General features: G+C 41.0%; 1 protein-coding gene across 9 annotated transcripts in view; it reads right to left on the bottom strand.

Moving 5' to 3' along the window:
* Nucleotides 1-575: 575 nt before the first annotated feature.
* CASK (calcium/calmodulin dependent serine protein kinase) overlaps nucleotides 576-13,895 on the bottom strand; it is a 365,515-nt gene continuing 352,195 nt past the window's right edge. For 3 of the 9 annotated variants that reach the window (XM_016156554.2, XM_036226931.1, XM_016156547.2), the window contains 2 exons: nucleotides 8,316-8,399; nucleotides 576-4,854 (listed from right to left, as the gene is read on the bottom strand). In XM_016156554.2, coding sequence (XP_016012040.1) covers nucleotides 4,678-4,854; nucleotides 8,316-8,399 — 261 coding nt within the window. In that variant the 3' untranslated portion in view covers nucleotides 576-4,677. The remainder of the gene's footprint in view (nucleotides 4,855-8,315; nucleotides 8,400-13,895) is intronic. The other 6 variants (XM_016156550.2, XM_016156551.2, XM_016156553.2 and 3 more) reach the window with 3 other exon arrangements.

The following is a 13,895-nucleotide window of genomic DNA, read 5'->3' on the forward strand; positions in this document are numbered from 1 at the left end:
CCTGCTTGGTGCCCCTACAGCTTTCCCACCTGCCTGCATAAGTGCCATTCCAGGATATAGCTGAGACTGGAAATTAATTCCCTCAATTCTCGGTCTCTTAAAAAAATGGGCCACTCACTGTGGAGGAATGCCTATTTCTACTCCCAAGCAGAACTCCTTTTAAGAGGTGGCATGTGCTCTGGGTCCCGAGATGGTCACCTCCAGGCCTCTGTTGGTGAGAACACCGACAGGCTCCCTTGGTCTTGTGCCAGAGACAATGGAGCTAACACATACGTGGCAGTGAAATTTTGAGTTTCTGAGCATACATAGATACGGAGTTGTGCTTGGGGCCAGAAACGAGGTCTCCTGTGTGGTGACAAACATCTCTTTCCATTTTCTTTTGCTTGGTCCATTTGCACAGGTTCAAGAGAGTTGATGGAGGGTTAGGTGAAAGGTGGTGGGAGCTCTGGCTTTTCAACTCCTCCCCAAAGAGCTAAGACTTGGCGGTGCCTTTCCTGGAGATGGCATGGCCCTCCTCCTCCTCCTCTCTCTGTGTGCTGGGTCTGCAGCCCAAGAATGGCAGAGAAAAGACCAGATAAAAGGGATGTCGACTGATGAACATACTCTCTTCCCTCTTTTCCACTTCCTGGACATGTGTCACAGCTAAACTTCACTCGCTAAGCTAGAAGACCTGAGACTTCCAATTGCTCCATGATTAAGGCAAACTGACAAGTAAGTAAGTGTACACAAAGCCAATCAAGCATTAAGCCTTATGGGCATAGTCTTGTAATTGTGGACACCAAATGGAGAAGAAAACCTTACTTTAAAAGGGGTAAGAGAAAAGCTCTACCAAATGAAATGATTCATGATTAAAACTTTTAGCCCTTGTGTAAACTGCAGTGGGAAGCAAAATACCTTTCTAAGAGGAGAATTAATTAGAGGTGCAGAACAAGAGAAAAACACTCAGGGACCTTTAACTTATGACATGCCATAATCAGCCTCAGTATCATAAGCCTTTGTAAAGGGGATGGAATTAGGGGGCCATGCTCAGTTCTGGAAAAACAAACCCTTCCCTGCCCCCAACACACCAGTTTGATGATAAGAAACAAGAAGGAGGAAGGCAGGAGGTCCTTAAAGGGCTTGTTTTGGAATGCCAATTGCAAGGTGCTTTCTCCTTTTTCCAAGGAGACAGCCTGGGAGGCATAATAATTGAGAATTTATTAATCAAGAAATTTTTTTGCTAGCTTTAGCAGCAGGTTCTCTCTGCACTGAGTTGAGACCGACCTGAAATGATGAAAAGGACATCACATTAGTGAAAGACAAGAGACTTTGCTTTGGCCGCCTGTCCTTAAGGGAGAATGTTCAGTTTGGGCATCTCCCCCATTCTATTTCCCCAAGGGTGGCTTAACTGGCTATACTTTTTCAAGGAAGGAACTCAAAAGCCTTAATGAACAGATAACTACAAGTGATTTAAAAACAGACCTTCTTCCACAGTAATGAGATTGAAGGCTTTAAAAGGACAATCGTAGCACTGAGTCCAGGCCTGACTGGCTGGCCTCAGGAATGGGAGATGGAATTGAACTTGGGGAAGAGGAGCACTTGCTGCCTCCTTCAATGCAGTGAAGGCTTCGCAGCATCTTTAGATATTCTGCCACCAATAGGATGGGCTCAGAAGAGCCTTCTGAATGCAAATAGCAAGAAGTATGCCATCTATTTCTTTTCCTCTCTGAGCAAATATTTCAAACCATCTCACCTGACAGGAGATACATTTAATCGCATTTTAAAGGGCTACCATATTATCTTGACTCTGGGAAACTTCCAGATGAATTGATATTTTCCTTTTTAGCATTAAAATGGAATGTGCTGCATGAGCAAAGTAATTACAGCCTTATACTTAGAAAATCAGGACATTTATTTTAAACAAATAATTCAACATATTAAAAACATCCCCTTTTTGCTATGGGGAGTGGGGTTTGGGTGGAGTTGAGAACCCTCAGAATGTGGCTCATTTAACCAGTTCTTAGATTTAATAATCTAATCATTTGCTCCGGTATTTAAAAGGAAAAAAACAAGAGATGGTTTTTCTGCTAGAATGAAAGAAATAAAGCTTGTCAGTATTTTTCTCTGATTGTTAAGTGGATGACTGTAACGTAGTGGCAGCAGCAATGTACTGAAATTACTCTCAATTCAGATATTTAAATATTTTCTGCTAGGTCATAAAGACACTGCTTTAGAGATGTTTATTAGTGGAATGGAACAGATGACCTCTTTGAGAAGTCAAACAGTTCTGAGTGCAAGAATTCTGGCATCTGCACAATGGCAAAAGCAATGCCTATCTGTGTTCTTCCCCAAAGACACATAAAGCAATCAAGAAGAGAGGACTGGAGCTACGATGCTTCTCAATTCTGGGGTCACAGACATTTAAATTGTCATTGCTCTGCTTGATCCACGTTTATTAACATAGTGGATGGCTTAAGCCAGGCATCCTCAGCATCTCTGGAGATTTGGTCTAAAAGGGCATGTTGGGGCATGAGGGTTTCCACTAGAGGGAGGGTGTTTCTGTTCCACATGTATTAGCTGTACTTTTCTTTGTGCTTCACTGGAAAAGAGGTAGAGTGGGCCCTTTCACAATGAGAAGAGCCTGGATTGTGGTGAGTACAATCACGGGAATGATTTTCTGGCCTTGGCATCAGATTTGAATCAATCCTAACACAGCCCTAACAATTCTTGACACTCTGTCTAGGGTGTCTCTGGTTTGGTGGTATGGTCACCCTGTTGTGGAGCCCCAACAGAAGCAGTTCATTCAACATCTTGTTAGCAAGTTGCAGATTCATCTGGTCATTGACTAAAGACAACATTAGAGAAAAAACTCAGTATCATTTAATAAGAATACGTGTGTGGGGGGAATGACACCATAAAAGGAGTATACAAATGTCTTCTCTGCGTGGTCCTTCAGGAGGAGCTGTACAGCTCAGAACACGCCCTGCACATCCTGCCAAGGCACAAAGAGATGAGGCCATCTAACTAATAAGAAGCAAGCATGATGGTATTTTTTCAAGGATCACAGGTTAATAGAACCACTTCACACACCCTGAAACTCTAATGAAAAACCTTCCACTGACCTCTGGCAAAGAGTCAGAAAATGCTCAGCCTGAGTCTCCTATATTGGAAGGATGTGACTTCATGGAAGGGTGATGAGATGGTAAATGTTCTAAAGCAACAAGGAAAGATGATTCTCCTGTGCCAAGGGATATAGCAAGAGGAAGGAGAAACCACAGATGGCCTCTAGTACATTGGTGGCCCTTGGGTACACTGTGTGTGCTCTGGGAGCCAGGCATGGTTTGAGCTGTGCTCTGGCAGAGTATTTTGTTGTCCTGCCAACTGATAGTCATTCCTGGGCCTTTGATGGTTCAATGAGCATCTAATGGATTCTAAAATGTAAAAGATTATCAGCTTGTAAACCTGAACAAATCTATAATAAAATGAAGGACCCAAAAGCATTTAATTATTGAACACATAAAAGGAAGTATATTTAAAAAGAATTGGTCATATTGTTCTGTTAGTTATCATTTTAAAGGAATTTACAGGGCTGTTATAGATTATTCTTTTGGAGTAATTCAGTTTATAGCAAATGTCTAAACTGGTTTCTTCATTGCACAGTATATTCTCTTAAAATGGGTACTTTAAAACAATTACATACATATTAAAAATCATCATTTCTTTGCTTAATTAAAACGTTAATACTCTCAGACAACACAGATCTGAAATGGTGAAACCAGCAATTCCCCCTCCCACCTTACAACAAATTAAATTGAGACAAAATTACAAACACATTTCACTACATGATTATTATTAATAAAAATCAGTTGTTTTTTTTTATAAAGTTGCCCGAAATGCAAGGGATGTGCATAGGTTTACAACTTAGTCATAATAGCATTTTATTCTTATTCCCCTGGGTGTGCCCCATGAACGGAATGTACTTGGCTGTAGATTACAGATCGTTTTGTCCAACACAGACACACCGACAGTATAAACGCTCGCGACTGTCCACATGCATTAAGAGTCAAGACCCAACTTCAAATCTCTAAAAGGTTTACAGGGTGCTTCAAAGAGACAGTATCACATTATCTGGATGTTACATAAAGGACTTAAAAAAAATACTATTCTAAAAAAAAAGAGAGAAAAAAGGCCTTTAAAAATTTATGACTGTTTTGTAATCACTAGACTGAATATTTCAAATAAATAAAGGAAAGAAAGATATTCCAATCCATAAAATCAGACTCTAAAAAGAATGTAGTGTTCCACCCCCACTCAAGGTAACAGAATCATTGTTTATTATTATTAAAATAGATTATAGAAAGCAGCATCTATTTTGTGCAGTTTTTAGGGGCCTTGGAAATAAAAAGCTATGATTTCCAAAAATATAACATTCCAAAGGATTGAATAATACATACATTTAAAGATACATTTTATTAAAGTTTAGGAGAACTGATTAAAAAAGATACTGTCTCTTTAAATTAGTGTATAATTGTTTTTCTCCTCCTACCTATTCGGACATGACAATAATTATAAATGTAGGTCACACTACAACTAGGTAGTCTCTAGGGACCACGACCTGCTGACACAAGGTCGATAACAAAGAGGCGTTTCCATGTATGAGGTGGCTCCCAGTTATACGTCAGATATCTGGGGAGAGGCCTAATAGACCCAGGAGACTGGGACCCACTGCGGGGCTGTGCACACGAGCTCGACGGCTTCCTCCAGATGTCTGATTGTCTCATCAATTTCATTGTTGATAATTGTGAGATCAAAGTAGTGTGCATATGTTCTCTGTAAGATATCAGACTCCTTCTGTAGACGCTGAAGAGATTCATCCTAAATGGTGATGGGATGGAGGTAGGGGTGGGCATGGGGGAAGGGAAAAGCAAAGAGGAGAGAGAAGTCAGCTGCATTCTTTCTTTTTACATTTCTGTTCGTCTCAGTGTCAGAAACAATCAAGGCCAGACCTTGATGTGCCGCATATGGGCATAAGGCCAAGTCCACTTCGTGACAGAGGAGACAATGATTCTGGGGATGGCGGGGTTACAGAACTACTGCTTGAAACCCAGACTGCTCACCATGCAACAGGGAGCTCCAGACAGACCAGAGAAAACACAGATTCTTTAGCAAACACATTGCCCTACCGGGCCTATCTCTGCTTGTCCCAGGGTCAGTTAGAGACCGACTAGCATAGCCTGAGCTGTTCTATCCTCATTCTTCTAACCTAGGTCCACCTCATCCCCAGTCACTGTCCAGTTTGGTGGGAGCGCTTTGGTGGCGAGGTCAGAGCCCTGCCTCTACCTTCTCTTGGTTCTCTGCAGTCACTTGCACTGGGCCCCAGAGCCTAGCTGCATTTGCACCAAGAAGCCCTGGCCTCCGGACAACAAATTAAAGTTGTATTTTTCTCTTTTCTACTTAGAGGTTCAACATGTTCCAGGAATTCAATTACATATAATGGCCCTTGTTCAATAGCAGTGGATGCCAGAGGCAAAAGCTTTTTGGATGTTACAAATAATGGATGAAATAAGGCCATTTCCCAGATACAATAGCAACTGGCATCTGATAAATCCCCTCAAATTAGTCTGGATTGGAAATGGCCAAATGTCACTGTTCATAAGTATCCACATCTCTTAGGGAAAACACTGAAAAAAAGTAGCCAATGAACTCTAGGGAGCTTTATTGCAGTAAAGGAGTTTCCTCAACCCCCATCGCTTGCTACAGATTTTGAGAACTCTCACCAAGGTGAGCCCCCAGTAGGAGGGAATTCTGGGTCCCTAGTTTGTTATGGGAGTGTAACTTTAGCCTCAGGGCAACAGTTTTTTTTTAAGAAAGAGATCTCTTTAATCTGCCTCTGCATCTTCATGGGTCAAATCATGTTATGGACAAGTTCAAATTTGAAACCAGAGAACTTTGTAAGTCAAATTAATTGCCCCCACTCCCCCAACACTAGGTAGGTGAGCTATTGGGCTAAGTCTTAAACACACACACACACAATTAAAGATCTGTTTATTTGATTAGAATGTGTCTCCCCAGCTAGAGTGTAAACTTGTCTTGTGTGCCCTATTGCTGTTGTGGCAGCATCTGGCACTGTACCTTGTACACAAGAAGTTCTTAATAAATGTTGTTGAAAGAACAAGCACTTGGCTGATTAATACTGGCCATAACAGGATTTGATGAGTGTTAAATCTATAATCAAGAGACAGAGCAATTCTACTAGGAAATGGGGGCCCATGATAACAGAGACAGATCTCCAGAGAAACTAAAAATGTGGTGCTTTCAGGGACTTGGGAGCCACGGCATCCAGTGCTGGCTTGGGACCCTTCCTCTTCTCTGAAGCCCATCTGTTATTTGTAAGAAATCCTTCCTGATGTGCCTGTGGGTGTAACTCTTTGGAAAGGGGATCCAAAGTGACATGTGATTGAGTCTATCATGGCACCACAGTGGGGATGGACAGACACGGAAGTTGGAAACTCAATGAGATTGTCTTACCTGTTTTGTCATCTCCTACCGGAATTTCAAAGCAGGACATGGCATGCTTTAGATGTTAGGTATTTACTATAGTGTTGATAAGACCTCAGTTAATCATCACCTTCTAAGATCATAACAATATACTTTCTGCTTGCACTTAAAAAGCATAGTATTTTCACTGTGGCTTTACTTTACAATAAACACAATGAAAAAGCCGCATTTTAGGAAACATGCATTCACCCAAAGACAGGAGTGCTTCCTATCAGTATGGGAAGGAACAATTCCTATCATGACATTCTCTGGGCTACGGGATTCTACTGGAATATTCATTCCTGGACTTCAAAAATCACTAGGAGAGTTTATGATTTTCCCAGAAAGCTGGACTGATGAAAACATTCAAGAAAATTTATGGCTGAGAGTAGTTCTCTATACAGAAAAATAAAGCTTCCTCTTAAGGATCTTACAAGGTGAAGCTGTATTTGTCACAGTTTCCTCCTTGACAACAGCTTGTCTGCGGGCTTGTCTTACATGTAAGCAGGATTTAACTCAGTGAAAACAAAATGCCTTCATTCTAACAGCAAAAGCAAGGATTTGTGGGAACAAAACGTCTACATTCTAAATCTATGAAAGTAAACAAGGTTGTATTTCATCACCTCCTAGCTGGTACTTACAGGCAATTTTCTGCACCATTTTGGCAGCTATGGAAAATTAGTAAAAGGGTAGGAAAACAGGCAAAACACACACACACACACACACACAAAGATGATAATTCAAGAAAAATACATGTCAACCAAAGGATAAGAGCTAATCATAACGTAGAGTTTCAAATATATTTGTGTATTAAATAAGATACAAAAAAATAGAATTTACAAAGGAATATCTCTTTTGCAGACAAAATGACAAAAAATAATGACTGAAAATATAAGTGACACAAAAATATAAATACTTAGTCTTCCTTAAAGGTACACAAAGTGAAAATTTCCAAGCCTTGATTTTTATTGCCATAAGCTCAGGTGTTTAGGACAGTATTTACTGAACAGAGCCAAGAACCCTCTGGTGGTTTCTAAATCCTGCAGAAGTAATTGTCTTCAGGATAACTTTGTGTATTAGTCTCTTCTTAAGAATGGCCCTACGTCAGGTAAGAACCAAGCACCAATACATACTAAACCATACCTACCTTCTTATCTGCCCAGTAATAGAAAGCCTTACAAGTCAGCCAGGTAGGAGATGTGTGCAGCCAACTCTTGCAGTCACCATCTCCATAGCAGTTGCTGACTTGAGTTAGCTTAATAGGGGACAGAGCTCATTCCTAGGTTTGGTAGTCCAGGGGTCTAGATAGAAATTCTGCATTGGTTCCACTCCAGACAGAGGCTGACCAGCGGACCCAAGGGTTGCCTTGCCAAGGTCATGAATTCCTTAATAGCTCTCTCTTCAGGCAAAGCAATCCTTGGCTCAGAGATGGGCCCGGGGCTGCTGCTTTCTTAGCACAGTACTTATCAGAAGAGGAATGGCCTGGCAGATCTAGAGGGCAGGAGCCACCAGGAAAGCCTCTGCCCTGGAGGGGTGAAGGTTTTTAAACTTTAAAAGTGGACTTACTGATTAGACCACAGGCTGACTGTGCTGGGGAGTTTGCCTAATGACTCTGATCTAATCCCTATTACTGAAAGAGGACCTCAAACTCTGGAAATCTTAATAGCCAGTGTCAAAAACAAAGCAGAGCTCCACTTAGTCGTCTTAATGAGATGGGGCTTTAGTCTTGAATATACAACACAAATAGATCTTTACTATGGGTGGGTGTGCTAATTTGTGAAAAATTGATCAATTCTTACCTCATTCAAACCTGGAGTAATAGTTGGTGCAGCAATAAAAACAACAAAAGGAGCAAACTCGGCAGTTCTCAGGACCTTCAGTGCCTGTGTAAAAAAAAATTGAGGCTTAGAAGAAACAAGTAATGTAACTTTCAAATGAGTCTACAAAAATTTACATGACTGAAAAAGCCCTTGATTCAAATATTTGGTAAGGTATTATTAAATTTACCAACTTTATAAATAACTTACATTCTCCTTTTCTTCCAAAGGATAGACAATAGCCATCAGCAAATAAAAGGTGACAAACTGGACATTTTTCTTATGCATCTCATGAAACAATGTGACTTATTTTTCTTTGGAAAAGTTAACACTGATTATGTTGGTTGATGTTCATTTAAACCTGGTTATTAATTGTAGCCTGAGTTTCAATTTATAAGAAATGCATTTTGGGGTAGATTGGGACAGCAGGTTGGCTTACCATCTATCTCGAGTCCATTTCACATTTTAAATTTCAAATTGCTAACAAGGATTAAAAAATCCCGGCCATTGTCACTGTGAGGTTATGTTCACAGTTTATGAGTTGCCCTGATAAATATCCCTGTGGGCTCATGGGGAAGGGAGACCCTGCCCAGGGTTGGAGTCTGGAGCCACTAAAGGAGCTGTGTGGTGGTGAGCAATTCATAGGCACACGAGATGACACCGCATTCAAGGGAGAGAGGCCTCTGAAGCCTCTTGCAGTTCCTTGTGCAGGCATCGAAAACTTCTAACTATGCAAACTACACTTTACATGGATATAGTACAAAGCTGACATCTGATGGTGTAGCAGTTGATTCTGATAAGAGATCGCTACTTCAGTTCCTCCCGATGAGGACATGATATTCCTAGGTTACAAACTCTCCTCTATGGAACAAAACTCAACATATACAGGCACACAATTCACAAGTATTGACATGTAATTAATTTGTATGCATCAGTGGTAAAAATCTTGCTGCCCTTCACACAAGAAGTTAACATTTCTATTCTGTAATCCACATATTTTGCTTTCTAAATGGCATTTTAATTGTTTGCTTTGCCCTATTCCTATTCTTCCTTTTATTTGCCTGGTTTACTGCAGTAGCAATTAGACTGGTCATTCTGCCTCCAGTTTTGCTTTGTTCTAATCCATACCAAAACCTGTCACTGAAATGATCTTTTGGAAATGCAAATCCTAACATGTCACTCATCTGCTTCAAACCCTTCAACAGCTCCCTGTTGGCCCTGGGGAAAAATGTGCACTCTGTAGCATAAAGGCCAGATCCCTCCCTCACAAGCTGACCCATGCTTACCTCATTAGCTTTTCTCTGCCCCTCCTTGGACTGGCCTTGCAGAGCTACTTTCAGTTCCAGTAAGGGACAAACTCTCTCTGGCTTCCTGGCCTTTTTTTCTTACTATTCCCTCTGCCTGGACCCTCCATCTCCTCATCCCTGTCCCCACTCTCCCTTTTGCTTGGCTAAGTGTTTACTGAACAGAGTATTGATGTTCTTTCCTCTGGAAAGTCCTATGCGAACACTGAGCTGAGGTTAGGCACTCCTATGTGCTTCTGACACACTCGCATGTATGCACTTGTAGTATCCATCACACTGAAAATGCAAGTGCCCAGATACTGGAGGGTAAGCCTCTTGAAGGCAGGGGCCTGCATCTTGTTGTCTCCCTTGTGCCCAAAATGGCACCTGGAATAAATTGTCTTTATGATAAAATGAAATGTAAGGCAGTACGTATAATTTGTACAAAATCTATCTTGCCTTTTGAGGCTGCTTTGACAAGAGGGTGCTATGCTTTCATGGCTGAAGGGAATCTCGACCTCTATGAATATTATATAGGCACATAAGAGGTAAATTGGATAGTAGAGATTTTGACTTTCTTTTTCAGTGGAAATTCACTTTCATTAGTATTATATTTCTGAATTTTAGTTACACAGACTCTCCTTGTGGGTTAAGGGAATGTGGTACACTGTTTTACTTGTCCATCAAAGTAAATTTAATTGTGAAATTAATTGTAAATTTAATTGTGAAAGCCACAGGCTCAGATTCCTCTTGTTAAAAAGTTCTTCAAGCTTGCCTATGTTCATGTTTGAAAGAGGTAATTGGTTATTTCTCTGTCAACCCTTTTGTAACTGAAGACTTAGCAAGGAACAAACATCATGAAAAAATCCATATATAGCTCAATTGAGCTTAACAGGAATATCCCCTTAGAAATGTCCTTTTTGTCAATATTATCTTGGGCCTTTTCTTCAGTTCTTCCTGTGCTTGTAAGTCAGGTGACTACAGGTCAGTTGAGACATAAGGTTTCCTCCTCGCCCCACACCTACCCACAGCCAGCTTCTGGGCAACTGACATGGGGAAAAAATCCTAATGCATAGTTCCAACCCTTGTTTTAATTCCTGAAACTATTCTAATTACCAGATGGAACTTCACACAGTCTAGATGCTGAATGGAACCTATTGATGATGTCAAGAATGACACCCTAGGCATGACATGGTCTTTGCTCAGTGACTCTAGCCTGATAGCCACCCAATTCTTTGAATATTCTAAGTTATAGACTGCTACCATATTACCACACCAGAGAATACATTAGCTCCCTGCAGATAACCCTTCTCTGTACTGTATGCACACCCTTCGTCTTTATCCATGAAGACATGAAGGTCATTCTGCACTTACTGCATGAAACTGTCAATGAAGACTGTACTCATCACACCGATGAATGTCTCTTGTGCCTAAGAATCAGGTTATATTGTTTTAGCAACTAATTCCAAGGAAAGAGCTGGCATACTTCTATTAGGTGAGAATTACTTGATCCATAACATTCTCCTTTTTGTCCTAGGAAGTTTAGAGCTAAATTTCATGTTTATCATAGTAACTACTATAGCCTTGCTTTACTTGGTTAGCATATTTGCAGTTGTTTCCTATTCTTTGGCTTTAATTCTCTATTCCTATCCTATATTATTATATTTTCAGATAGTATAATATGCCTTGAATCCTGATTGAGATTTTCTTATCTAGTTGCCCTTATATTTTCAGCAGAGTCACCACACTTTTCCTTAGTTGTTCTTGAAGGTCTCTGCCCCATCCTCTGCTTTACTTATGGGTCTCAAGTGGGTGCCATTTTTTGTGCAGTCTTAGCTTACCTGAGGTTCAGGGTCACTTCAGTGATTTACAAGGATTCTCCTCCCTTAGGCCATTAATAAGTGACCTTAAGATATATCTCTAAATACTTTTCCTTTCTGACTTAAGAGGAGACACAAATTTGTTAATATTTATATGCAAATATCTATTTTCTGAATCCCAGGGAGGAGAGAAAGTCTAGAAAGATCGCTGAAAATATGCTGGATACGAACAGCCAAAGTAATGTTAATTTAACATTTAAAGTTAATTTTTCAGTTCTCTTTTGGGGAGATAAACTGATTTTATGGCTCATATGTAGTCAATAATTAATCTCAGGTTACCATCTTCAAGGAATAAAAACCCATTTGACCAAGTATCTAAGATGCAGATATATTTAAGGTTAACTTATTTGGTTTGCCAACTTCAAAAGTACATGATGTCAAGCACATGAGTCATTCTGTATGAAAATCTAAGGGTTTAAAGAAGAGCACAGTGATCCCTGAAACAATAAGAGAGCCAACTGATTTCATAAAATAGTCCCTGGCTCAGTCCTTGTTTTGAAGCACAGATTCCCAACAAGACTGTAGCTATACCTTGATGACAACCTTTCCCTTTGTGGGCAAAAGCAAAATCACAAATATTCTGCTCCTTTTAACTTTTCAATACGACAAATGGATAAGTCAGAATAAAAGTAAAATTTAAAACCATCACAGTAAGTTTTGATTATACACTGGAGCTCTTATAGTTTCAGCTTAAGGACGCAGATTATTTTCTGAGCCATGGCCTTATTTCCATTAGAAATAAGTTCCACAGTTTTTCGCAGGTTTGACTGTCTTCTAGATTTTTCTAAATGTAAACAAACAAACAAACCCAGATCTAAAATGTACCACTATATTCAAGGTGGACCAGCATAAAGATTCTCAGGGTTAACTCCTCTAGGACAACACAGAGAAAGGAGGCTGGGATTTATTGTAAAAAACCTAAAACCCACACCAACCCTGTTCAAGTACAGACCTCATTTTCAATTGGCTGTAAAACCTTGGTCAAGTTATAATTACATTAAGCCTTGGTTTCTTCATCTACAAAAGTAGATCCTGATATCTCTAATCCCAGAGTTACAAAGATTAGGTAAGGAGTGCTAATGCTTGGCAAAGTATAGAGCACTATAGGAACACAATCTATTATTATTATTTTAAAAGAAGCCAGGTTACAAATTTTCCTCTAGTTTAATGTCTTTATTATGGTCCTCTAGGTTTAAAGTTGGACCATAATGTTTTATCATACAGTATTATTAGACATGTGTTCAATTTGGCCTGAACTGTCTTAAAATAAGAGGGCACAAAGTATTAGACCTGAACTAAATGAGCTGAACACCAGTGTTAGGTCTATGATCCACATGTAGTAGAAGTGGTATCAGCAATGGTATAAGTGAGAGGGTTTTAAAAAAAGGTCACATGGCATTTCTCTTGTTATGGACAGTTTGTGATGTACATAGAGGAAGGAATTTCATCCTCACCAGCTTGCCTTCTTATTTGTATTCTTAGCTCTTGGCGCAAGGCTTGGAATATAGTAAGTGCTTAATACAAGCTGGTTGAATCAAACTGTCCCTGAGCTACAGTAAAAAGGGTAACGTAACAGGCTGGGGTGAAGGAAAAGGGTGTAGAGAAAAATGTCCTACGGAGAGAGCCTCCCTTTAATGAGGCTCTGCCTGACGGCAAGTCGGTCATGGCCACAGGCATCCTGAAGGCAGGATGTGGGCCTTGCTGAGCCTGGGGAGAGAGTAGGCTAAAGATAGAGAAGCCCCAGGGTGAAGCCCAGGAAATGCAGACTCTGTAGGCAGCTATACCATTGGATGCAATAGTCAGTATGCGAGCAGGACAGGGCATGAGTCTAGACTGGGCACCTGTGGCCCCGGGTGGGAGAGCCTGGGACCAGAGTGGTCAACCAGACCAATGAGAGGAGCAGGACCTGAGTGATCTCTGTCCCTAGAGCCATGGGCCCAGAGAGGCTCAGGCAGAGAACAGGATGCCTATGGCCTGCCCTCAGGGGTGAGTGGCCCAGAGAAATCATGGTTCTAAGAGGTGGGGATACAGGAAGCAGGAGAGAAGAATGCAGTGAGCTCATTCAGCAGCGAGGGGGAGCAGGGAAAGTGCCCAGCCCACGGCAAGAGGTGCTCTGGTGCTCAATACCACACATAAAAGTGACTGCTGTGGACATCCTGATAAGGCTGAGAGAAATGTCTCCCGCTGAGCAGTGCAGAGCAATGCATAACTGTGCAAGGGCAAGGGCACAGGGAGAGCTGGACACTAGGAGTAGAGCGACAGCAGCAGCAGCAGCAGCAGCAGCAACAATAGCAGCAGTGGTGGCGGCAGCAGTGGCAGCAGCAGCAAGTAAGGCAGAAAGCCCTCAAAAGTGGACTTAGGTAATGCAGAGGGGGTCTGAGGAGCCCTGCAGCCAGCAT

This window comes from Rousettus aegyptiacus, unplaced genomic scaffold (genome assembly GCF_014176215.1).
Source record: "Rousettus aegyptiacus isolate mRouAeg1 unplaced genomic scaffold, mRouAeg1.p scaffold_m13_p_9, whole genome shotgun sequence".
Lineage (NCBI taxonomy): Eukaryota > Metazoa > Chordata > Mammalia > Chiroptera > Pteropodidae > Rousettus > Rousettus aegyptiacus.